Source organism: Hypanus sabinus, chromosome 9 (genome assembly GCF_030144855.1).
Source record: "Hypanus sabinus isolate sHypSab1 chromosome 9, sHypSab1.hap1, whole genome shotgun sequence".
Classification (NCBI taxonomy): Eukaryota; Metazoa; Chordata; class Chondrichthyes; order Myliobatiformes; family Dasyatidae; genus Hypanus; species Hypanus sabinus.
Window position 1 is genome coordinate 91,032,665 of NC_082714.1, and position 25,051 is coordinate 91,057,715.

Genomic DNA, 25,051 nt, shown 5'->3' on the forward strand with positions numbered 1-25,051 from the left:
GCCTCACTCTTCTTCTAAATCGTATGGTCTCATAAACCTATGATTAGACCAATTCTGCTCCTATATTAACCAAGTCACTTTGCCTTCATTCTGACGCCAATTGGTAAACTGCCAAATGGATTGCAACCCCAGCATTCCCAGGCAATACAAAGCTTCTTTAAAATTAATTCAGCACAGGAGGTAAAGTTGCAGGTAAGGCCCATCATTGACTAGCCAATCACACCCTCCATTGCCTTGTACACTGACTGGAATACTGTCTAGTATGGAAGGGCCACTGCACAGGGTTAGAAAAAGCTGCAGAAAGTTGTAAATTCAACCAGCTCCATCATGGGCACTAGCCTCCACAGCATTGAGGACATCTTCAAAAGATGATGCCTCAGGAAAGTGGAACCCATCATGAAGAACTCTCACCATTCGGGGCAAGCCCCTTCTCACTGGTACCATCAGGGAGGTGGTACACGAGCCTGAAAAGAACGTTATAGGAACAGTTTCTTCCCTTCTTCCATTAGATTTCTGAATGGACAATGAATACATGTACTCTACCTTACTTTTTTCTTTATTTTGCTCTCTTTTTGTATTGATATTATTTATATATTAGTTTTAGTAAAACTGTAATTCACATATAATATTGTGTGTGTGTGTGTGAGATTCATAGTTTTAGGGCTGTTCTCCTCACAACTTTGTATCACGGAATTGATTTGTCCCTCGGCTCTGAGAGAAATGGAGTCATAGAATCATAGAGCATAGGAACTGGCCTTTGGCCCATCTAGTCCACGTTGACCTATTAATCCGCCTTCTCCTATTGAACCACACCTGGACCATCCACGTATCTATCCAAATTTCTCTTAAATGTTGAAATTGAACCTCCATCCACTACTTCAACAGGCAGCTCCTTCTAAACGCTCACAATCCTGAATGAAGTTCCACTTTCACCCTTAATCCATGACCTCTAGTTCTAGTCTCACTCAACCTCAGTAGAAAAAGCCTGATTGCATACCCCTCATACTTTTGTATGGTCAGAGTTGTGTCTTAGCTGTCTAGCTACACAAGCCTAGGCAGTACGATAGGGACAGCAAGCTGTTGTTCATGAAGCAAGCTCCCCCTCCCCACGCATCTGACGAACCCAAAGGAACAGTGGAGACCGAAACAGTTCCGTACCAGCAGTGTTAAAGGAGTTGCAAGTCAAAACTGAACTCAATATAGGACTGCCTTAGTTAACTCAGTGTGGATTCTTTCCTCAGGGTTTACTCCCGAAGCCTTCCCCATGAGTGCGCACATCCACAAGGCAGAGGTGGTTTGAGATCAGTTTTCCTTGTCCATAATTCTGCATCTCTTTATCAAATTTCCCTTCATTCTTCTACATTTTAGGAAATAAAGTCCTAACCTTTTCAACCCTTCCTTATTACTCAGGTCTTCAAGTTCTGACAACATTGTAAATTTTCTTTGCACTCTTTCAATCTTATTGACCACAACAGTACACAATACTCCAAATTAGGCCTCACCAATGTCCTATACATCCTGTACCCTGTACTCAATACTTTGATTTATGAAGACCAATGTGCTAAATGCTTTCTTTATGGCCCTATCTGCCTATGATGTCACTTTCAATGAATCTGTAATCCCAGATCCTTCTGTTCTGCTGCACTCCATAGTGCCCTACCACTCACCGTATGTCCTACCCTGGTTTATCCTTCTAAAGTGCACCACCTCACACTTAGCTGTATTAAATTCCATCTGCTATTTTTCAGTCCATTTTTCTAGCTGGTCCAGATCCTGTTGCAAGATTTCATAGTATTCTTCGTTGTCCAACACATCCCCAAACTTTGGTGGCATGTGCAAACTTGCTGATCCAGTTTACCACATTATCATTCAGACCATCGATATAGATGATAAAAGTCAACAGACCCAGCTCTGATCCCCGCTGCACACCACCAATCATAGGCCTCTAGTCAGAGGAAACAACCTCAACCATTCTCTTGCTTCTCCCACGAAGGCAATGTCTAATCTTTACTACTTCATCTCTAATGTTAAGTGATTGAACCTTCTTGACCAACCCCAGTTCTAAAGAAACATACCTTTATTGGGAAACTGTGCCCTCTGATCCTAGGCTCTCCTATTCTCCCTCAACTTCCACTCTATCCAGGCATTTCAGCATTTGGAAAGGTACAGTGATTCCACCATAATCCTTCTTCTGACCTGTTTTTGATTAGTACTTTGTTATAACACAGACTTGTCTTAGCACAATCTTCTCCTGTTCCCATTGTCTTGTGTAATTTTATGTACAATTTATTCCACGTGCGGTCTGTGTGTCCTTTGGTAAAAACAGCACTTCCTGTGCACAAGCTATTTGTGGATCATTTGGAATCAACCTGAAGTACATGGTGAAAATACATCCACCTCCATCCTCTCGTTACTTGTCCTTGAAACAGTGTGTCTATGAGTTCTGTGTCTTTGGTAATATCGGTAAAGAAACATTATGTTTATCGTCTATTGCTATGCCACAAATTTACACTATGTTTGCACGGCATAGTTAGGGACTGTTGCATATGCACAAGTTGCAAGAAAAAGTTTGTGAACTCTTTTCAATTCCCTGGTTTCCTGCATTAATTACTCATAAAATATGGTCTGATCTTCATCTAGGTCACAATAGTAGACAACTGTATATGATCTTCAACACACGCAAAAGCTGGATGAACTCAGGTCGGGCAGCATCTATTGAAAATAGCAGTCAACTCACGAAGACCTGATGAAGGGTCTCGGCCCAAAACGTTGACTGCTTATTTCAACGGATGCTGCCCGACCTGCTGAGTTCATCCAGCTTTTGTACGTGTTGACTTGACCACAGCATCTGCAGTGTACTTTGTGTTGTATATGATCTTGTTCTTGCAATTGTCTATTACCTTAGTTAACACTGGCTGTGAGAATAATCGACAGTACTAGTACATTCAGATGCGCGACAATCCTGCATCAAGTTCAATATTTGTTTTACAGTTCCAGGAGATCGGAACATCAAGACTGGTTGTGGCTGATGGGCTCCTCTCTCAACGGTGAGAGTTTGCTACTGATTCTCGAGTTGGGGGAACTTGAAATAAGCCCTGCTGCAGACTGTAACATTGAAATAGCAAGCTGTTGACCTCCCCCTCTTGCTGCTGCAGGAGTGGTCTTTCTCCCTTGTTACTGAGAGAGAGGTCCCATGGGAGGTCGAAGTGTTGGGCTGAACAGTAGTTTTTGATGGACTGTAGATCATGTTTTCTGGGGGCCTATGGGGGGGGGGGGCTGATGTGGAACAAGTGGGGGGAGATGTGGTAAGGTTGTTGCTTTGTTGCTGTTTTGTGGAGGTTTGTGAAGAGTAAGGATTTCAGGTTGTACACTGTATACATCCTCTCTGATATTAAATTGAATCACTGAAGATCTCATTAAAGACCCTGAAGAAAGCTTCCACCTCAAGTGATTTTAGAGAAATCACTGCATATATAGCTATGTACATATATAATGCAGGGGGCAGTAGAGTATTTATGCACACAATAAAATTCACCAGCTTTGGTGTTGGCAGCGGTAGGATGGAATGTTTCGGGGCACCAATCTTGCAGGCTGTGTCATGCACCTAGACAGGTATGCTGACACCCACCCCCACCCCACCCAGGCCTCCTCAGAAACACGCCACTTACCAAAGTGACCAAGCACCGAGGACTGAGAAGTGGGCCCCATATCCCAGGAGGTGGCGGCGTTACTGGTGGGCTGCGTGTGCTGGGCCGCCAGCTGTGCCAAGGCTTGGGCTGTCTTCAGCTGCTCCAGGAGCTGGGAGCCGGCGCTGCTGCCGCCCTTGGGCTCACCGACGTCGCCAAAGTTCTTACTCAGCATGCTGACCTGGAAACGAGGGGGTGGGGCAAACAAACACAAGACGTCAGATGGGAAGGCAGTAAGGGCTTTCGGTCTCAGCATTCTGTTAATTCACAGGACAAGAGTTCAACTCATCACGTTTGCTTCATCTGGGAGGAAAGTTTCTCCCCAAGCCCCATAACAGCAGTTCCAGTGGTTCAACACACATAAAATGCTGGAGGAATTCAGGCAACGTCTATGAAAGAAATAAACTGTCTAAGGCAGGGGTGGCAAACTTTTTGACTTGTGGCCACAAAGGGTTCTAAAATTTGACAGGGGGGCCAGACCAGGAGCAGATGGACGGAGTGTTTTGGTAATACACCTCATAAGAGAAAATAAAATATCATGGGATATGTAGAAAACATGTGCTTTAATTTCAATTGAAAATGAACAAATGCATTACAACAAAATATCTGTCTTTGAAGTCCCATGGTATTTAGCTATTTATTGAAATGACTTTAAAACACTGAAAATTAAATGAATAAAATACAGCTTTTTTTAATAGTAACAGTTATTATTTTAAAGCACTGAAAATTCTGTTATCCTTCAAGATATTATCATCATCACTCTCCTCCTGACTGTCTTTATTTCAAAAACGGTAGGAGATGCAGGTCTACTTGTCCTGCTCCTTCTTATTCAATTGTCCCCTGTGCCAAAACTCAACAACGACCCGCACAATGACAGAGCAGTGAGTGCGCGCCGGTATGCGGAGCTCTGTGCTCACAAATCCCCGCAGGCGATCTCTCTTAGCCGGAACGCTGGCTAATTGTGAGCCGGTTCGGATGTGCCAGGAAATGGGTCGCCACAAGGTCAAAAAGTAAAGCGCAAATGTGGAGTAATACGCTGCACCTCAACAAAGGTCAATGTATATAGAGTGCGTCATCTATTGGGAAAACGCCAGAATTGCGGGGAGAAAACGTTAACAAGGTTTATTAATATAATTTCATCAAGTTCTGCGGGCAGGATTAAAAAGCTTAACGGGCCGCATATGGCCCGCGGGCTGTAGTTTGGTCTAAGGAATAGGAACTAAATTCAGCCTGATCTGCAAAGCATCTGTTGTTTTATTGCCCTTTCTACTCAAGTCAAGTTTATTTAATGGGCACCATGGTAACACAGTGGTTAGCTCAATTAAAAAATCTTGACTTGTCCTGTTAACTTAAGGCAGAGTTTGGAGTTCAATCCTGGCATCCTCTGTAAGTCCTCCCTGTGGAGCGTGTGGGTTTTCCACGGGTGCTCCGGTTCCCTCCTACAGTCCAAAGGTGCATGGGGGTATGTTAACTGGTCATTGTAAATTGTCCTGTGTTTAGGTTAAGGAGTTGCTGGGCGATATAGCTCAAAATGCTTATTCTGCATTGTAGCTCTAAATAAAATAAAAAATGTCATTTCCTTTACACAACTGTAAACAAGAACAAAATAATTATTACTCTAGATCTGAAGCAGCACAAAAAAAGATAAAGAACACAATAATTAGAAAAAAATATTAAACATAAATACATAAGGTAGCTTACATATGTAGATTGATTGTATGTCCATAAAGTGACTCGATGCACAGGAGTATCTGTACATAAGGTTACTGACAGGTAATGATACAGTAGTGGTGGTGGAGCATGTGGAGCAGTGGATTAGTGGATGGAGGTGTTGTTCAGGCTTACTGCTTGGGGAAAGTAACTGTTTTGAGTGGTGGTCCTGCCAAGGGTGCTACGTAGCCTCCTTCCTGATGGGATTAGGACAGATAGTCCATGAGCAAGGCGGGTGGGATCCTTCATGATGTTATTGGCTCTTTTCTGGCACCATTCTAACTTCTTCCATCCACTTCTCAGATGAGGAATTACAGATTAGAAACATATTCCAAACAAGTCTTCCCTCACATCCCCTTTATGCCTTAGGTCCAAAATTCCCTTCCAGCCCCCTCTGGGATCAGCCGTCCCTTGTCTTTTCTCTATCTACCCCATCAGAACAGTACAAAAGTGGGTGCTTAATGGTTGGCATGCACAAGGTGGGTTGGAGGTCTTGCTTCTGTGCTGTATCTCATGGACTCTCTAACCACTCAAGTGACCTGCCCAACAAGCAGCAGCCTAGAGACTCAGCAGGCAAAGCTGCGAGAATTATGTGGTGAGTGGATTATCAGTCATGGAATGGAAGGCCTCAATCACAGGAGCCCGTCTCTGGATTGTGAATGCTCTACTTATCTACAGCTGATACAATCAGGCATTGGGAAGACCAAGGGATGGGCTTGTCAGGTGTAATCTGCCACATGGGAGCTTGGCTCACTCAATATTTAAAGTGTTAACGACACGTTTGGTTGTCCAATGTTGCGCCACAGTCGTGCAGTGGTTAGCGCGATGCTACTGCAGCTTGGGAAGTCAGAGAGATCAGTTCTAACACCATTTGTAAGCAATTTGTATGCTCTCACGGCGACCGCAAAGGTTTCCTTCACATGCTCTGGTTTCCTCTCACAGTCCAAAGATGGTAGGTTAATTGGTCATCGGGAATTGTCCTGGGATTAGGCTAGGGTTAAATAGATTGCTGGGCGGTGTGGCTCAGTGGGTGGAGTATCTCTAAAGAATTTAGACAGAAGTCCACCACGTCCTCGATGAACCTTGCTAATTCTTAGAGACTCGCCATAACAAAGCATTAGATTCATCACAGCTTGGTATGGCAACTGCCCTGATCCACACAACAAAAAGCTGTAGAGTTGCAAATGCAGCCCAGTCTAACACAAAAAACCAGAACCCCTTTTTCAACACTTCCTGCTGCCTCAGGAAAGCAGCCAACATAACCACAGAATCCTTCCATCCCAAACATTCTCTTTACTGCCCCCTGTCGTCAGACTAATGCTTGTAAAAATGCAACACCAGGCTTAAGGACAGTTTCTATGCTGTTGTCATCAGGCAGAGCCCAACTTTCCACAGTGATCTTTCTGGATGGCATGCCAACAAAGATTTTCATTCTGTCATGGTACATGTGATGATAATAAACAATTAAACATGCACATTTCTGATTTGCAATCTGTTTGGAAACAAACAATTCTCAGGAAAGAACTCCGTAACTGGCACCCCACAAAAACCTTCTGCTTCCAGGCTCTTGTAGAGACAATGGGGAACTGGCAGTCTCCACACACTTACCATGTTATGCTGAGGGAAGGTGGTGGGGGGAGACGGCTGAGGCACGGGGTGCTGCTTCGAATTGTTGAACACCAGCGGCTGGGAGAGTGTTGGCGAGGCAGAGTTGTCCAAGGGAGCTGGCTCATTCTCCGATGAGGAAGGCTGCTTGCCCAGCAATACTGCCAGGTCAATCCTGCAGGAGGAGCAAGAAAGCATTGAGCAGGTGCATTTCCTGCATAGCTGTGCAACCAACTCTGGCAAGATATTCTGTAAAGTCAGGGCCCTGCATTTGTGCCGAGGGAAGTGGTCTAAAACCAGGGGGAAGAGATCAAGAATAATTGACATGAGGGCTGTTGGGGGAACAGGGAACATTTTTTTAAACCCAGATGGTGATATGGCCTGCGGCTCACCCATTTCTCACAGTGCTGGAGGAACTCAGCATCTATGGAGAGGAATAAACAGTCGATGCTTTAGGTGACACCCCTTATCAGGACTCAGATGCAGGGTTAAGTGGGATTAGGTTGACCAAATTAAGGTTCAAGTTCAAACTTATTGTCATTCAACCGTCAAACAAGACAACATTCTTCCGGACCAAGGTGCACAACACAGTAACAGACAACACAGACATACAACTCGCACACAATACAAAGTAATAATACTACTACAGGTAACTTAACAAATAATTAAGTGCATATACAAGTTAAAAAGTAGCCAGTATAATGCTACTCATGCTTCATACATGATGAGACCTGGGTAGTGGCATGGGTTTAGTAGTTTCACAGCCTGGGGGAAGTAACAGCCCTTGTCCTAATGCTACGGTACCTCCTGCCTGATGGTAGGGAATCAGACACCCTGTTGGATGGATAGGAGGGAACGAATGACAACGCTAAGGGCCCTGCTGCTGATAAATATCCCAATAGGTGGAAGAGAGACATTGATGACACTGCATACAATGGATTTTCTTCACCCTCCGCCATAGATGCAGGACTCTGAATGATTTTACCCATATGGAATTTCCATGATGAACACAATGTCTATATATATTTTTTTAAAGTTTGCACAAGCAGACACCAGCAGAACATGATCAGAAATTACCCCGACGGAATACATACCTCTGCCCCGCTGTGATTGTCACAGTCTCATTGGCTGAAGGTAATGGCCCAACATTGGAAGCGGTAAAAATCTTTGTCTCGGACAGCTGAAGGAGAGAAGGATTTTCTGTTTTTGAAAGCCATCACAAGAGAGGCAGGAAAGACTAGAATTCAACCTAAACCAGTTAACACCTGGCCCACAATCTATGGACATCGCTGCTAATAGAAAATATTTATCAGATATACTCGTGTGGCTCAACAATCCAATGAACGTACAGTAATACAATCTGTGTCATTAGAGACTGCTCTGCTCCTGAAAAGGTGGACAGCAAATCCCCTTAGATACACCAAAAGAAATTACATTCGTGGTGTTACTCAGCATTACTCCAGCATTTTTACTCTGCATTTCTAGCATCTGCAGAACCTCTCATGCTTAGGGTTACACAGGAGACTCGATAACACCTATAGGTCACCTTCTCCAACACCCTAACCCTGAACCAAGTTAATAGGAACATGTGATCTAAGGACACAACAGACCTTATCAACACACACAAAATGCAGGAGGAACTCTAGTCACACTGCGAGCATGAAGGGAAATAATCCAGCTGACATTTCAGGCTGAGACCCTTTACCATGAATCTTCAGCTGGCCTTCATTAATTGCTGGGATAATTAACACTGTGGGTGAATTGGTCTTTAACCATGTCAAGGATGGGTGAAACTTCCCTAGATTAATCGTCAGTATAACCTGTAGTGGGCACCAGCCTACAAGGATCTGATGGAAAAAAGAGAAATGACAGATACCAGAGAAGTAGCAAAAATTCAAGCAGCCCTGTCATTTCAGATCACACTAAAATATCTTAAATCAAAGGGCCGTTGAGAGTTATATTTAAAACAGAGTTTGGTAGGTTTTTAATTAGCAAGGATGTCAAAGGTTACAGGGTAAAGGCAGGAGAATGGGGTTCAGAGGGATAATAAATCAGCCATGATGGAATGGTGCAGTATACTCGATGGGCTGAACGGCCTAATTCTGCTCCCATATTTCATGCTTTTATGACCAGATAAAGGGGCTATAACCCATTTTCCTTGGAGGTCAATAGCTAGGCATTACCTTAAATTCACAGAGTCATAGAACACTACGGCACAGAAACAGACCCTCTTTGGCCCATCTAGCCTGTACCAAACCATTTATCTGCATAGGTGGAGCTCATTACCTTATGTGGGTAGTGGAAGGAGGCATGCTCAGTACACGTGTGGTGAAGCACAAAGATAAGAGCTGCATCCTGAAGGGCTCATAACCAAGAACTGGGAAGTGAAAATAAATGGGTTACGTAGAACAGCTTTGCTCCCCGCATTAAGATATAGGAGGAGAATTAGGACATTCACCCCATGAATCTTCTCTGCCATTCTATCACGGCTGATTTATTATCCCTCTCAACTACATTCTCCTGCCTTTCCCCGTAACCTTTGACACCCTTACTAATCAAGAACTTAATCAACCTCTGATTTAAATATACCCAGTGACTTGGCCTCCACAACCATCCGTAGCAATGAATTCCCTACATTCACCACTCTCTAGTCCTGGGACTCCTGCATTATAGGAAGCATCCTCCGCATGTCCACTCTATCTAGAGTTTTCTTACGCGGCATATTTTTGTGACACTTCAGCAAGGTTGAGCTCACTGTGGCATGAACCACTTCCCACTTGAAACAGCCAGGTAATCTGCTGGAATCACACATGGAACAGACACTTCATACCTTTGTGCCAGAATGCTATTCCCATGATAGATACACACAAAACTGTAAGTCCACACCAGAGGTTCAGGCTACAAATTAACAAGGACACTCATGCATGCTCTGTGGAATTTTCCATTTAAGTGATATTCTACTTCAATAAATGGAGAAGTATACAGTACTGTATCCTAGTGTTGTACAGACTCCTCCCCATCGGTACCACATTCCAGTGAAAGACCCATCCCCACAGGTACTATACACCAGTGTTTTACAGCAATAGACTTGTTTCCAGCTGTACCATACCCCAGTGATATTCAGGAACAGTCCCATCTCCACCAGTACTGTACCCCAGTTTTATACACTGACAGACCATTCCCCACTTGTACTTTATCCCGGTGTTATACAGTGACAGACCTATCCCTATTGTACATTGAGCCTCCCTTATCAGTACTGTACCAACGTGATACAGAGAGATGTTTGCACCAGTACCATATTCCAGTGTAACAGTGACAGACCTACCCCGAGCAGTACTCTAAACCACTGTTAAAGCAACAGACACATCCCATCAGTGTACAACAATGCTATACAATTAAACCGTCACCAATGCCACTGCACTGACAGCCATCTCACATCTTTTCACTGAAGCATGGCCCAACCACTCAGTCTGGGCCCTTGTACACGGCTTTCCATTAGAAATCAACCCCAGCTCAAACAGAATGAGACACACTGGAACACTTCAGGAGCCTTGCCAGCAGACCAACTCCCAATGGGATGCACAGATTACTCAGAAAGGGAGAAAACCAGGAGGGAAAGTTGTGGGCTGGACCCGGTGATGTCTGAACTACTGTAGCCTCAGTCCCAGCCCCAACTCAGTTATAGTCTCTGCAGGTTTCCACTGCCAATATTCCCTCTCCATTCGAGGAATCAGGGTGTACGGATTATGGAGTGCCCAGGGAGGGGTAGCACCTCTGGTGAACGGGCTCGTTGTGTCCATTCTGGGGCAGCCCGCTCACCTTTGGACCCCACTGGACAGTGAGCTCTCACATGCGGCTCCAAGTAGGAGCTTGCATGGACAGTGGTGACAGACATGCTAAACTAGGTGAGGGTAGCTGGCTGCCTCACAGCCCTGTGAGATAGGGACATGTCTGTCCTAGCTTGCAGTCAGCTCTGGCAGACTGAGTGGATGAAATCCACAGAGAGAACAAAATGGCCAGGAAGTCGATTCTGCAAAGCTCTGTGGAGAGCGAAGGGCATAATGAGGCACAAAAGTAGTCATGGACATTTACTGCAACCGAAGAAGACTGCGATTGTAATAACTATTTGCACTAATGGACCTGGGCTTTTGAGGTCAAGAGTGGAGCTGCCCCGTGGCAATGAATTTTCCACTTTAAAAACTCTCCCACACAGGCTTCCTATCGTTGGATATGACGACACCCACCGGCCAGCCCGACGCAGCACTGCTGGGGAAAACAGGGACACCGCAGTGCCTTTTGGACAGGATATTACATTGAACCCCACATGCCCGTCAGAATGGGTGAAAAAAGCTCTCTGGAGTAAGTGTAAGAACTAAATGAGGGAGGGGGTAAATCTCCGCACCACCCAAGGCCAATTGCTTATTCCTCACCCAAAACCTGTAATGCATCCTCCTTTGGATTGCAGGTGTCTTCACTCACACTTTGAACCTTCGTCACAGCCTCCTGTCACTTCTCCCATTTTGCTTCACAGGAGGTTTGAGTGAAGGTTGGCGTGTCAAGCGGCTCATTTCCATGCCTGGATTCCACCCCAACTTTGTCCTCTACTACTTTCCGGAGATCACCCTGAACATTGGCCACAACCTCCTCAGTGTCATCCACAGAAGGGGGTCCCAATCCTTCTTATGCCATGGCGTCTGCAGATGCCAGGTTGAGAACCCCTGGTCCAGAGCAACACACAAAATGGTGCAAGACCTTGGTAGGTCTACAAGGGGGGAATAAATAAATAATATTTCAGGCCGAGACTGATGGAAGGTCACAGCTCGAAACATTAACTGTTACTTCTCCCCCATTGATGCTGCCTGACATGCTGAGTTCCTCCAGTGTGCCCCTCTGAATTTCAGCTCTGATACAAAACTATTAAAACAAACATTAATACAACCTGGCTCTATGTACATTGCCTGGTCAAATTTCAGACACTTGCAGTACACTTCACCGTAATTCTGCAGAAAGACCATACTGCTAAATTCAGTATGTAGGAACACAGCTCTGATGGAGCTGGGTGTACATGTGCTCAACTGCTCAGAATTGGTAGGGCAAGGACAGGAACAAGGGATCCTCGGCTTCACAAACAAAGCCAGAGAAAGGCAGAGATCTATGGATAAAACAATGACTGCAGTACTGTTTCCAAATCTAGTCTCCACACTCTGAGGAAGACATGAAGGAGTCAGACTCGGCTGTACAGCACAGCTACAGACCCTTTGGCTCTTCATGCCTGTTTGAAACATAGAACAGTACAAGTCCTTCAGTCCATAGTGTTGTGTTGCCTTTTTAATGTACTCCAAGATTAATTTAACCCTTTCCTTGCACATAACCCTCCACTTTTCTTTCCTTCATGTGCCTGTTAGATCTCTTAAATGTTCCCAATGTATTTGCCCCAGCAATGCACTCCACACACCCAGCACTCGCTGTGTAAAATCTACCTCTGACAGTCCACCCCCCCCGGCACTTCCCTCCAATCACCTTAAAATTATACACCCAGCTAACTACATTCACCATTCCTGCCCTGAGAAGAGCCGTTCCTGTCTCTGCCTACTCAATGCCTCATCTTATAAACCTCTATGAAGTTACCTCGCATCTTGCTTCAAAGAGAAAAGCCCCAGTTCACCCAGTCCTCTCTGATAAAAAATGTTCTCTAATCAAGGCAACATCCTGATAAATTAAAGCCATGTCTTTCTATCCCTTGCTTGTTTCAATGTATAATTACAGCTGACCCCACCAGGCAAATTCACTTTATTGGGGAAAGTTTCTGACAACCTGAGAGAGAGTAGAGGAAAGTTGGTGGAGGACAGCAGGACAAACTAAAACATTTGTATGCAAGAAGCTTTTCTGAAAGCAAGGCACAGATGCACAACTCCCAGCAAATGGGGTGATGGAAATATACTCAGTGGCCATTTTATTAGGTACACCTAATGCAAATATCTAATCAGCTGGCAGCAACTCAATGCATAAAGTCACGCATAGTCAAGAGATTCAGTTGTTCAGACCAAACATCAGAACGGGGAAGAAACGTGATCCAAGTGACCATGACTGTGAAATGACTGTTGGCGGCAGATGGGGCGGTTTGAGTATCCCAGCAACTGCTTATCTCCTGGGATGTTCACACACAATAGTGTCTAGGGTTTACAGAGAATGGTACAAAAAACATTCAGTGAGCGGCAGTACTGAGGGGGAAAAACACCTTATTAATGAGAGTGGTCAGAGGAGAATGGCCAGACTGGTTCAAGGAGATAGTGTTACAACAACCACGTGTTACAACAGTGGTTTGCAAAACAGTACCTCTAAAAGTACAACACATCAAACCTTGAAGTAGGTGGGCAGGTTCAGAGCAAGGGGAATGGAATGTCAGCTCTCAGGCGAGAGGTCCTGGGCTGACTGACTTTACTCTGATAATCTTCAGCACAGCTTCTGAACACCAATTAGGCAGCACAGCATTGTACTGGTTAACGCAACACTTTACATCATCAGCTCTAAGATCAGAGTTCAATTGCTGCTGCTGTCTGTAAGGAGTTTCTATGCTCTCCCTGTGATCTCGTGAGTTTCCTCTGGGTGCTCAGGTTTCCTCCTACGGTGCTAAGGCGTATGGGTTAAGAGTTAGTAAGTTTGTGGGCACACTACGTTGGCACCAGAAGTGTGGTGACACTTGCGGGCTGCCCCCAGCACAATCCCCAGGACTGCGTTGGTCGCTAATACAAATAACACATTTCACTGTAACGTTTCAATGGGCTTGTGACAAATAGAAGATTATTTAAATCAGCTTCATGGGGAGAAGTCCTGAGCAGACCGACGGTCCCTGCAATAATCTGAAGCACAACCACCTTTGAAGCTCAGGGAGACTCAAGCATAATTGCATGACCGCGATTGGGCTTAACTTCAAGATGGATTGGAGGGGTTGAGGGGGCAAGAAGAGGGGCACCACAGCAGTGTGGTGGTTAGCAAACACTATTACGAAGTTCAGCTCAGGCGACGTCTGTAAGGACTTTATACACTCTCCCAGTGAGACTGTGTGGGTTTCCTCCTAGTCCAAAAATGTATGGGTTAGAAGGTTAATTGGTCATTGTAAATTATACTGTGATTAGGTAGTGTTAAAAAGATGGGTTGCCGGGCAACGTGGTTCATTGGGCCGGAAGGGCCTGTATTGCAAAATAAACAGAATGAAATAAGTGAAGAGAGAAGGAGAGGAAACTGCGAGAGTGTATTTACAGTTGTTAATGAAAAGAGAAACAGTGAGAGATTAAAAGTTTGCCTTACCTGATAGCAGCCATTGACTGCTTTGGGAAAGATCCCTTTGTCATCAGGACTCAGGAAGGTGGTGCCTGGAGTTGACTGAAATATAGGGGAAACTGCAAGTGTCAGGAGGTTTCGGAGTTGGGACAGTGCACACACAGATTTTTGTTTTGTGGCTTACAAAAAAAATGTTTTCTAAATTAAAAATACAGCCACAGCACAACTTGGGGGGGTGGGTGGGCGTGAAGGAGGGTAGGCAGAACCCAAACTAAAGGCGATAGATGGCACATCTTGGCCGGCCGCCTCCCCAGGTCTTCTCAGCCAGCAGCAGGCAGCCTCCTGACGTCAGCTGGTGACCAAAGGATTCTCCACTTACAGCGGCCGCTAGCAGGTAAGTAGGAAGAGTAAAACAAAAGGGGTGAAACTTAGCTAAGCAAATGAAAGCAGAGCTATGAAACAGGTAACCTGAGCAGCACTTTAAAACGGAAAAGGGTTGAAAGAAGGCGTGTGACCCTTTAACTGCACTGTCCACACCTATCCGCCATACTGTTGCCTGGAGTGGGCTCCCAGCCACGTGTCCAGCCTTGCCTCAGCCTTCTGCATCCAAGTCAGGAGGTAAGTAAGGGGCTAGATGTCCCAAGTTCAACAAGTCCCTTTGCAAACCAGGGTGTAGCACCATCCCAGTGCGGGAGATTGGGCACGTCAAGTGAGTCATAAAGCCATAATCAAGGAAATAGGCTCTTCTGCCCACTGGCTCACGCTGACCAAGATGCTCATCTAACCTTGTCCCATTTGGCTGATACTTATCTTTTAAATGTGAAGTTACTTGCTAACCGACTTCCTCTAATGGATCATTCCATCTACAACCCCATCTGGATGAAAAACGTTCTCTCTAACTTTAAAACTAAGCCCTCTAGTTTTTGATTCCCCAATCCTGGAAGAGACTTTCACCCTACCTACAACCTTCTTTAGTTTGTACACAAGATTGAATACACCTCTAAGATCAGCCCTCATTTTCCTATGCTCCTAGCTTCTTCAATCTCTCTCGATAACTCACTTGCTTAAGTCCAGGCAATATTCTCTTAAGTTTCTTCATAGAATTTCTGTATATAACCTTTCGACTAATAAGGGGAAAGCCGGACTCTTTTGACCCGTAATCACAACCGGAGAGGCGCTAGAATCCCCTTCCCCAGTGTTTCCACTCAAAGAAAAAGTGATGGTCTGCATTATTGATGAGAGAGGGGCCAAGGTGCTCTGACTACAAATCCAGTGGCTGGACGCTGCCTTTACACCATGCTCATTCGTAGGGGCTGTGGTAATCGCGACTGCAGGCATACATAACCTGACCCTGCTCTCCTAACTTCTACTCCCCGCAATCCCCAGTTGTCAGGGGCATTTAGGACTTTCCGGTGATAAAATGGCTTGCTGAATGGGGAGTGTGGTGTGAAGCGCCTAGAAATTAAAGTAAAAAGGCTGGGGATAATGAAGGGAAGGGAAGGTTGGGTGGTTATTAGACTCTGCCTGCACCTCGCGGCATGGGCACTCTACCCTATGCTAAGGGCTTAGTAATGAGGCAATCACATGCAGCTAAATCCAGCCACGTCCCAGAGCGGGGGAGGAGGAAATATTAGGCTGTCTGGGCAGCCCACACCAGGTAGGGGTGTCAGGGTGCAACCCTGCCATACACCTCAGAAGGCAGTAGCCCGCTGTAGTGACTAAGGGTAAAAGATGTCTTTTAAGTGCACGAAAGATCAGAACAAATCTTTACTTAAAGGATATAGCTTACACTGATAACTGTTACTTTACACACAAGAGGAACTTTATGACATTTCATTAAAGTCAGGTTATGAGTAATGATTACACCTGCAGAACTTAAATACCTACATCTTCACTCCAGTCATCCGTACCCCACTCCTCTGTCGCAGTCCGCCAAGCACCTACAATTAAAAGAGTTTTAGTATTTTGTTTTATATCAATGAAGAACTCGCTGCCAAGCTTCAGGGATTTTGCAGCCTTGGGAACGAGACTGGAGCCAGAAAATCCCTGAAGTTGCAACGCTGCGCATGCGAGGACCACAGGTTACTGCTTATCTCCCATTACGGCCAGGTTGGCCATGCTCTCAAATCAAACCAGAGCATTTCAACTTATTCTTGCTTAGAAGGGTCAGGCTTGTTTACTGAGGGACAGGTGGCAGGGGCTTGTTGGTCGAGGGCAAAATTGTCCCACCATCAAAAGAGGATAAACCTAATATTGTCCAAGGGGGCAGTACATGAAGACACCCACCGCTTGGACTTCAGTGGTCAAACTGAGCCAAGGATAAGGCAGTAATTCTAAAGAAAATGGGAGCCACAGCAGGCTATCATCCTTCTGGGAAAAACCTCCATCGACTTATATTCTTGATCTTTTCACAACTATCCTGGAATGTACAGTCTGTGCCACTGAGACAGCAAGAAATACCACCCCCCACCCCTCCAACCCAGTGACCCTAGAAATATGGCACACTGACTGGGAGTCAATAGGGCATTGCTTCGGCAACTCCCTTCACCCCAACTTACCTATGCTCTCCCATTTGCCTATATTCCTCTAACACCGCATTGGGCAATTTGGAAAGGGAGCAATTAACGTCCACATGCCGGAAGGTAGAAAAACAAAACTCCCAAGGGGACTTCCAATCCCCTTTACCTCCTCATGGATAAAGGCACCCTTTCAGTGTAGATTAGGGTCACCGTGGTGTCAACTAGAAAGGGGCAAGGAGCTGGCGTAAGATTTGCCCTTGCCAGCTCAGGCAAGTTGGGGATGGGAGAGGGGGAAAATCAGCCAGTCATGGAGAGATAGGCCACAAAAGGAAAACCTCATACCAAAAGTAGCTGCTCAACACATTCAGAACTAACTTCAAAGACTACTGGGAGAAATGAAGATGGTCCCTAACATCAACTCAGTGGAACTAACCTGCAGGATAGGGTGCAAACAGCATTAAATTACAGTTTTCTTAAGATTAAATAAATACAAACTTCAAAGCATTGAGAGCAGGGAGAGCGAGGAGGAAAGGGAGAGGAAGGCGTAGCAGATACTAGCCTAGCAGCAGTCTCTACACCAGCACGGAAATTGCATTCATGTGTTGTGCTCCGGTAATATATACAAGACAAGTGGGTGGCACTGCAATTGGCAGGACAGCCTGGCTTCTTGCAAGTTCAGCTGTTGGTCTGGGATGGGGGAGAGAGGGCAACCACAACTCCACAGCAGGAAGGGGCACAAAGGTCAGTGGACTAGACACCTGGCAACAGTGAAAGGCCATGGAGTTGTTAAGCCATTAAGCTCAATTAGTTACCCAATTGCTTTGATGAGCTTCTTCCCCACTAAGAAACCTGTCAGTTGAATAAACAGGTTAATTCAAACATCCTATATTCCAGCTCTGCATGCTTCAGTTATTTTCAACCCTTCAACTGCTTTTGAGGCATTAACTGGAGGAATTCACTTACCAGGGCCATTCCCTAGGAAAGAAGCTGTGCTGAGAGTCAACCTGACCACATTCCAATTTGCACTGGTCTTTGCCAATCACTTACAAGTCAGTATACTCTTGCCAGCAGGAATCTCTGGACTGGACCCAGTCCAATCCTGTACCTCACCAGCATCCTCCTCAAGCCTAGTGCAGAGCAGGCAACCCCCAAAAAGCAACGTGCACAGTCCAACTGGTCGCAGTGGACACCTCATGTCTCTCCTCTTCTTCCCCCCAGGGAGGGCAACTACTGGGCAACCAAATCAGCAGCAAAGAGCACCAATTAACTGCTGGTGAATGTCTGTCTTGTATATATTACATTAAAACAGCCAAGGGAAAGGAGAGCAAGCAAACAGGATAGCTGTGACACCTCCATTAGGCTCAAAGGACTTAAGAAACCGCTCCCCACAGCAAGTGAAATGTCCTTGGAACCAAACCGTGATGACATCACAGCCTTGAACACACACCCAAGCCAAATGATTCAAGGCAAAAAGTGCAAAATAACCATTGTACTGTAATTTGCAGCATCCATTTCAGTGGAGAACTAAACAGTCATATATCCACAGATAACAGCATTAACATATTGGAGATATCTGGGAATGTTAAGGGCACCTGGATTAACCTTCGCATCACCTAATGCTTTTGACTACCCTCATCCAAACTAGAATTAAGACAGCACTCCAGGCTGTGCAATGTTGCTAAGAAAACTTCTCAAACACTTCCAAAACTTACAGAGTTCAATTTTCTTTTAAAAAGTTTCTTTTCATTTGTGAAAAAAATTAGAAATAAGGCACGATTGTCTAGAAACAAATTTTCTTTTTTTAAAAAAAAGAGACAAGGTAGGTTAAGGACAAAGCAACTCAAGCGATAGAATGGGACGCATAAAAAGAGCATCCGCAGGGTCAAAGGGTTAAGCATACCAGGCACAGTTTCAAACTTTCTAGGACAATTTGCCCCGGCGCCCCCAGTGAATTGGAGCCCTGAAAAGGAGAAACAAAAAGAACAAAAAGAAAGAGACAATTGATGTAACTCAGGATTAGTTTTAGAAGGAGGCAGAATTTGTATATGCCCCCACTTTGTTTTCATTTTACCTGTGGATATTCATCAACAACAACGCACACACTGAAGTAACTCAAAAGCATGGGATGCAGCAATGGGCAGAGGTTGCGTTTTCCCGCCTTGCTCTCAGCCATGAGCCACCTCTCGAACAAGCTCCCAAGGCTAATTCATTCAATGGGGATGAATTGACTGCCAGGGTCAGTGCTGGTTTTTTTTTGCCCTATCCCCAAATGGCCTTCTGGGCCACTTCAAAGAGTTTAGGCGCAAATAGGCTACACAATGGAGTTTTCACTACCCTCACCCGAAGTACAATTAAGCCATTCATCAAAACTGTGTGATTGAAACTGGTGAGCAAACCTTTAGAAAACTTCCAAAATACTTCCATAAGTTACAAATTGCAAATCACTTTATTAAATGTTTTAAATAAGTAAAGCAAGTTAAAATTAAGGCATAATTTTCTAGAAACAAACTTTTCTCTACCCCAAGAGGCACAGGAACTCTGCCATGGACAGTCCCAAGCCCAGCTGCAAGAGGAGGAGGGTTGGGCATCTCATAAAAACCCAGAGCTACAGAAATGCCAACGAAGGTCTGGAGACCTCATCTCTGGGACAGAAAGGAACTTTGGGAATGGCTACACCTGCGAACAATCAAAGACTGGCAATTTGAAAGCTCCAAGAACTTATCCATGGGAGAGGAAGGATCTTCGCCTAGAAGTCATAAGATGGGCTACACCTGTGGACAATTTGAAAGACTGACCCAGGATGGAGGACTCTGGCGAGCTGCTGTTGGCAGACTATCCCAGTAGGGATGATGGGCTTAAATAAGTAAAAGAGACAGGTATTCTCTGTCTGTGATTCTGGGACAACCAAGTGTTTCACCATTGCTAACACTTCATTTTTACCTGAGATTTGTGCAAACAGATTTAAATTACCAGGTGTCTTGGGGGAGAGGGAGGAAGAGAGAAGAGTGAGAAGAGTTCAAGTTTGGGCTCTGTCCACCGATATTTCTGGTCCGGATGACGGGGAAGGGAGGAAAAGACCAGGAAGGAAAATTTTTTAAAATGTCCCAATTTCTTAGTGTTGTTGGGATCTGCAGTGTTAATTACATCACAAGAACTATTCCTAAATCAGTCCTGCCATTGGTTATGCCGTCATCATACCATAGTACAGAATAGATGGGAAAAACTAAAAACGGTGGAAATTCCTTGCTAAACAAGGGCTGAGACATTTAAAATAGACCAATTTCAATTAATGGTCATGAATCGGAGACTTGAGGTCTGCGAGTACAGTCTAGGGACCGGAGGTTGGAGGCCGGACGTCTACAAGCCTGGGACCAAAGAACAGAGGCATGGAGGAAACCTGCTCTGGGATGTCTGCCTATGTGTCTGAGTGGGTGGGATGGTGTGAAAGGGGTTTTTTTTTGCTGTCGCTTGTGTTGTTCTGCTGCATATTGTGGGCACGCTAGGTTGGTACCAGAATGTGTGTTGACACTCGACGGCTGCCCCCAGCACATCCTTGTTGTAAATGCAAAGGATGCATTTCACAGTATGTGCAATTAATAATAAATCTGAATGAGAGCACGGACCTGTTTATCAATGGCCCCTGGCTTTGGGTGCCAGAGCTCAGGACCCACCTACTGCAGCATTTAACAACATTGAGCCATTTTGGAAATCAGTCTATTCCCAGGTGGAATGCAATGATTAGAAAGAAACATGCTAGCCCATGGTGTTTACAGCTTCTCACTCACTTACTAAACTGTGGTGTACAGGCTTAAATAATCTGAAAATATCCCACTTCAATGTACAATGTATTGACAACAGATTTAACTTGAAAACAAAGGCATTGAACTTCTTAGTTTAACTTAATTTGTGGTGTGTCACAGCCCACAATTCCCCTATCCCCTTTTTTCTCCTCCCTTCCCAATGGACAGAATGTATAGATTTGCTGGCTTCTGGTAAAGTTACCCAGCATGCTCAGCCACAGTAGGCCTGCTCGCCCTCAACTGCAGTCCAATTGGAAAGGAGAACTGAAGTGAAGGAAAGGAGAGGGGGAGCCGCTGTAGTCTGCAATGCACAGCAACGTACTGACTTCTGATGGCCCTTGAAGCTTGCACAGACATTCTGGTACACCAAAAAGTGCCATGGTAGCACAGTAGTAGCGTGACCTTACAACAATTCAGGGCATTCCTGAGTTCAGAGTTCAATTCAAGTGTTTGTATGTTCTTCCCATGAACGCATGGGTTGCCTGTGGGTGCACCGTTATCTTCCACATTCCAAAGACGTACCAGTTAGTAGGCTATTGGTCATTGCCCTGTGATCAGACTGGGGTTGCTGGGTGGTGTGGCATGTTGGAACGGAAGGGTCAGTTCCGTGCTGTAGTTCCAAGTAAGTAAGGAGATTGTGGGATTTAGTGATTGGCTGAAGAAGCAGATGAGACGACAGGACACAACCCTGTTCAATGGGTAGAACAGTGGGGTGACTGGAAGGAGTTGGGATCTGTATACCCCTTTCAGGTCCTGGGACTAAGCAACAAACCATTTGGCAAGAGTGCAAAGGGGCAAATTTGGGAGGGGTTCTACAGGGATAATCATTGATGGGACATGGGCATTGCTGACAGAATTTACCATCCATCTCCTACCAGCCCTGAACTGGGGTCATTAAGAGCCAACCACACTCTAACTGTAGGCTAAACAGAAAACAATTGCGGACTTTCACCTCTGATAGACATCATTTTCATTCCGGGAATGAGAGGGTTAACATACAAGCAGCTTTGGGCCTGCACTCACTGGAGTTTAGAAGTATGAGAGGGGATCTCTATTGAATATTGAAAGGCCTACATACAGTGGATATTTCCTACAGGTAGGACTAGAGGACACAGTCTCAGCATAGAAAGACTTCCTATAAAACAGAGATGAACAGGAATTTTAATTTGAGGGTGATCAGTCTGTTCAATTCACTGCCAGAGAAGACTGTGGAAACCGGGTCCTTGAATGTATATAAAGCAGAGGCTGATAAAATTCTTGATTAGTAGGGGTGCCAAAGATTACGGGGACAAGGCAGAAGAGTGGGGTTGAGAGGGATAATAGATCAGCCATGATGGACTGGTGGAGCACACTCGATGGGCTGAATGGCCTAATTCTGTTCCCATGTTTTATGTCTTAACTGGGTTCTGACAGCAGCTCAATAGGGCAAAAGATGAAATTGCAACTGTGGATCAATGGCCCAGAACACTGGATGTATGACCACCAGGACTTCAAACAAGGTGGCTGAAGGAAGTGGCCTCTTCGTAACATTTAGGTTCTCTTCCTTCCAGGATTTTCATGGAAGTATGGGGCCATTACATAAAATACACCTCAAAGCTGCAAAGAGTTTCGGGAGTTCAGGGAGTTCGGAGAACTCATAAGGGGGGGTTAACTAAAACTGGGAATTGTCACTCCGAGAAATCCTAGCCCATCCTCCCTCCACAAATACCCAAGCAAGGGCTGCTTACTTGTTCCATCATCCGGCTCGAAGCTGCCAGAGTTGTTCCACGTTGGATTAGCATTGCCGTAGTACTCATCCGTGTTGGCAGGGTCAGTGTAATCAGCGGGATTAAACGTCCTGAAATGAAGATGCAAAACAACTGATACGCTGTCACCCAGAGTACAAGTAGCCCCGGACAAATACAAAACCTCACAACACTCTTGACTCAGATATCCCACCCACAAACTGTCTTCTGTCCCACTCCTATCAGCGAGAAGGCTACGTGGCATCCATGCCAAGACCACTACAGACAGCAAGGCTGATCAATACCACCACCCACTAACCCACTCCTCCACACCCCCCAAACACCACTGCTTCATCATTTCCTGTCAGACACCCCTATGCCTAGCATCACTTTATGGACATACAACGGAGAAGAGCCCTACCTAGTGTATTTATACAGTGTGCATTGTTTTTTAAAATTACTGTGTTCTTTATCTTTTCCTTTGAGCTGCATCACACCCAGAATGACAAGTATTCTATTCTCTGTTACACTTGTGCACCGAAAATAACATTAAACAGTCCTGACAGTTTAATGAAGATGCAAAGCACCTGATACGCCGCCACCCAGAGTTACAAGTAGCCCTGGACAAATATAAAACCTCACAACACTCTTGTCTCAGATATCCCACCCACAGACTGTTTGTTCCACTCTTGAATCCTGAGACTGGGGGGGGTTGGAACGTAGAATTTCAGGTGCGGCTGTTACTTAGTTGGAAGATGGTGGCTCAATCTCAGTATAGAAACTGATCCTCCAGTGCAGTAGTGAGTGCCACGCAGCCCTGCACACTGGTTCGATATTAAGCAGGGATTCCCATTTGTACATCAGGGGACCCTACTGGTTTGGCTTTGTTTGGAGAGTCGAAGTCGTACTGTGAAGAGAACTAAACCCTAAACAGACACTGCCAGAGTATGTTACACAGAGCACCAGAATCAGCCCTTTGTGCTGCGATCTTTATACTGATCATCCCTTCATTCTCTGCCTGTCCATTTGCCACCATCTTGTCTGTTTCTACATACTCTGGGCACCCACCATTCCCCCATTACCTTATCCATGCCATTCATAACATCACTCCTCAACCTGATACATATCATGGAAAAGAAACCGCGGGCTTATCCAGCCTTTCCTTATAACTCAAACCCTTCAGTCGTGGTAATATGCTTGAAAAATCTTTTTTGCTCCCTCGCCAGTCTAATGGCATCCATCCCTATGTCAAGGAGACGAGTCTCTAACCAGTCCCCCAAATGTAACCGTATAAATGTCTTATGTCATATTCCCACTCCTACACTCAATATCCTGATCTACAAAAGTAAGAGTGTCATACACCTCCAACACCATGTCTACCTGTATGGCACTTCCAAGTAACTATGCAGTATGTAACAGTGTCCCTCGGTACCTCAGCATCCCAGCACATAAGAGCCCCTACTAATCCCTGCCAAACTGTTACTCTGCACAGTCCCATTGACCTGGACCTGGACCATACTCCTCCCATCCATGTACCTCTCCAAACCCCTCTTAATGTCGCAATTCAACTCTCATCCACTGGCAGCTCACACAACACTCAGAGGGAAGTTGTTTCTCCTCAGGTTCCCCTTAAATATTTCACCTTTCGCCCAAGTCTAGTGGAAAAAGCCTGCCTGCATTTACCCTATCTATACCCCTTATACATCTGTATACCTCTATCAAATCTCTCCTCAGTCTTCTACATTCTAGGGAATAAAGTCCTAAACTATTCAACCTTTCCGCATCAGGCAGGTCCTCAAGTCCTGGCAACATCCTTGTATATTTTCTGTGTACTATGTCAATCCAGTAGGTAGGTGACACACCCCAGGGCCCTATCATTTGCTGTGCAACTCTTGCCCAGCTCTGTCTTAACAAAACTCAACACCTTGCAGTTATCCCAGTTGAACTCCAGCTACGTCCCACTGTAATCTATGATAAACTTTGTCACTGTCCACTATGCCACCACTTGCTCTGTATATTACTCCAGACTTGAGGCACAATTGAAAGAAATTTTCCTTGTAAAATTTGAAGCCCAGACCAGAAAAAAAGCAGTGTTTATCACAAAAATCAACCTTAAATTTGACATCTCAAAGCAACACTTACAAAACAGGTCAGTTGGTGAAAAGCAACTTACCCCATTCCCTGGGCAGAAAACCTTCCTCTTCGGCCCAAACCTGACGAACAGAACAGAATTGTAATTGGGTCATTTTCCAGTCACAGATGCTGCTTAAGCACAAGGCTTCACCCCGGTGAGAAAACCCCTTCACCATCAGAGCTTGCACGGCCTACAAAGTCTCCTAGAAAACTGGCTGGTAAGGGTGGCCCATTTTGCCTTGATGCAGAGGGCCAGTTCACCCTCCACCTCTCCCCACTAGGTAGCCACCAGTTTTAAGAGCACTCAGAGGCTGTAAGGGGATCCTTGGCAAGACCAGCATTCATTAGGCATCTCCGACTGTCCCATTGAGGAAGTGGAGGCAAGACTTCTTGATCTGCAGCCATGTGGTGAACAGTGATGTCAAACTGGGCAAATCCAACAGAATTTACTCTTCACCTTATTACAGGAAGGATGTGAAAGCTTTGAGAGGGCACAGAGAATTACCAGGATGCTGCCTGGTTTAGAAAGCATGTCTTATGATGAAAGGGTGAGCAAACTAGAGCTTTTCTCCTTGGAGCAAAGGAGGATGAGA

At 45.2% G+C, this 25,051-nt stretch overlaps 1 protein-coding gene across 6 annotated transcripts in view; it reads right to left on the reverse strand.

Moving 5' to 3' along the window:
• ubap2l (ubiquitin associated protein 2-like) overlaps positions 1-25,051 on the reverse strand; it is a 139,822-nt gene that overhangs the window by 47,000 nt on the left and 67,771 nt on the right. For 3 of the 6 annotated variants that reach the window (XM_059980183.1, XM_059980182.1, XM_059980184.1), the window contains exons 7-14: positions 24,499-24,538; positions 22,329-22,438; positions 18,702-18,761; positions 16,170-16,222; positions 14,310-14,384; positions 8,096-8,181; positions 7,005-7,176; positions 3,669-3,867 (exon numbers count right to left, since the gene is read on the reverse strand). In XM_059980183.1, coding sequence (XP_059836166.1) covers positions 3,669-3,867; positions 7,005-7,176; positions 8,096-8,181; positions 14,310-14,384; positions 16,170-16,222; positions 18,702-18,761; positions 22,329-22,438; positions 24,499-24,538 — 795 coding nt within the window. The remainder of the gene's footprint in view (positions 1-3,668; positions 3,868-7,004; positions 7,177-8,095; positions 8,182-14,309; positions 14,385-16,169; positions 16,223-18,701; positions 18,762-22,328; positions 22,439-24,498; positions 24,539-25,051) is intronic. The other 3 variants (XM_059980185.1, XM_059980186.1, XM_059980187.1) reach the window with 3 other exon arrangements.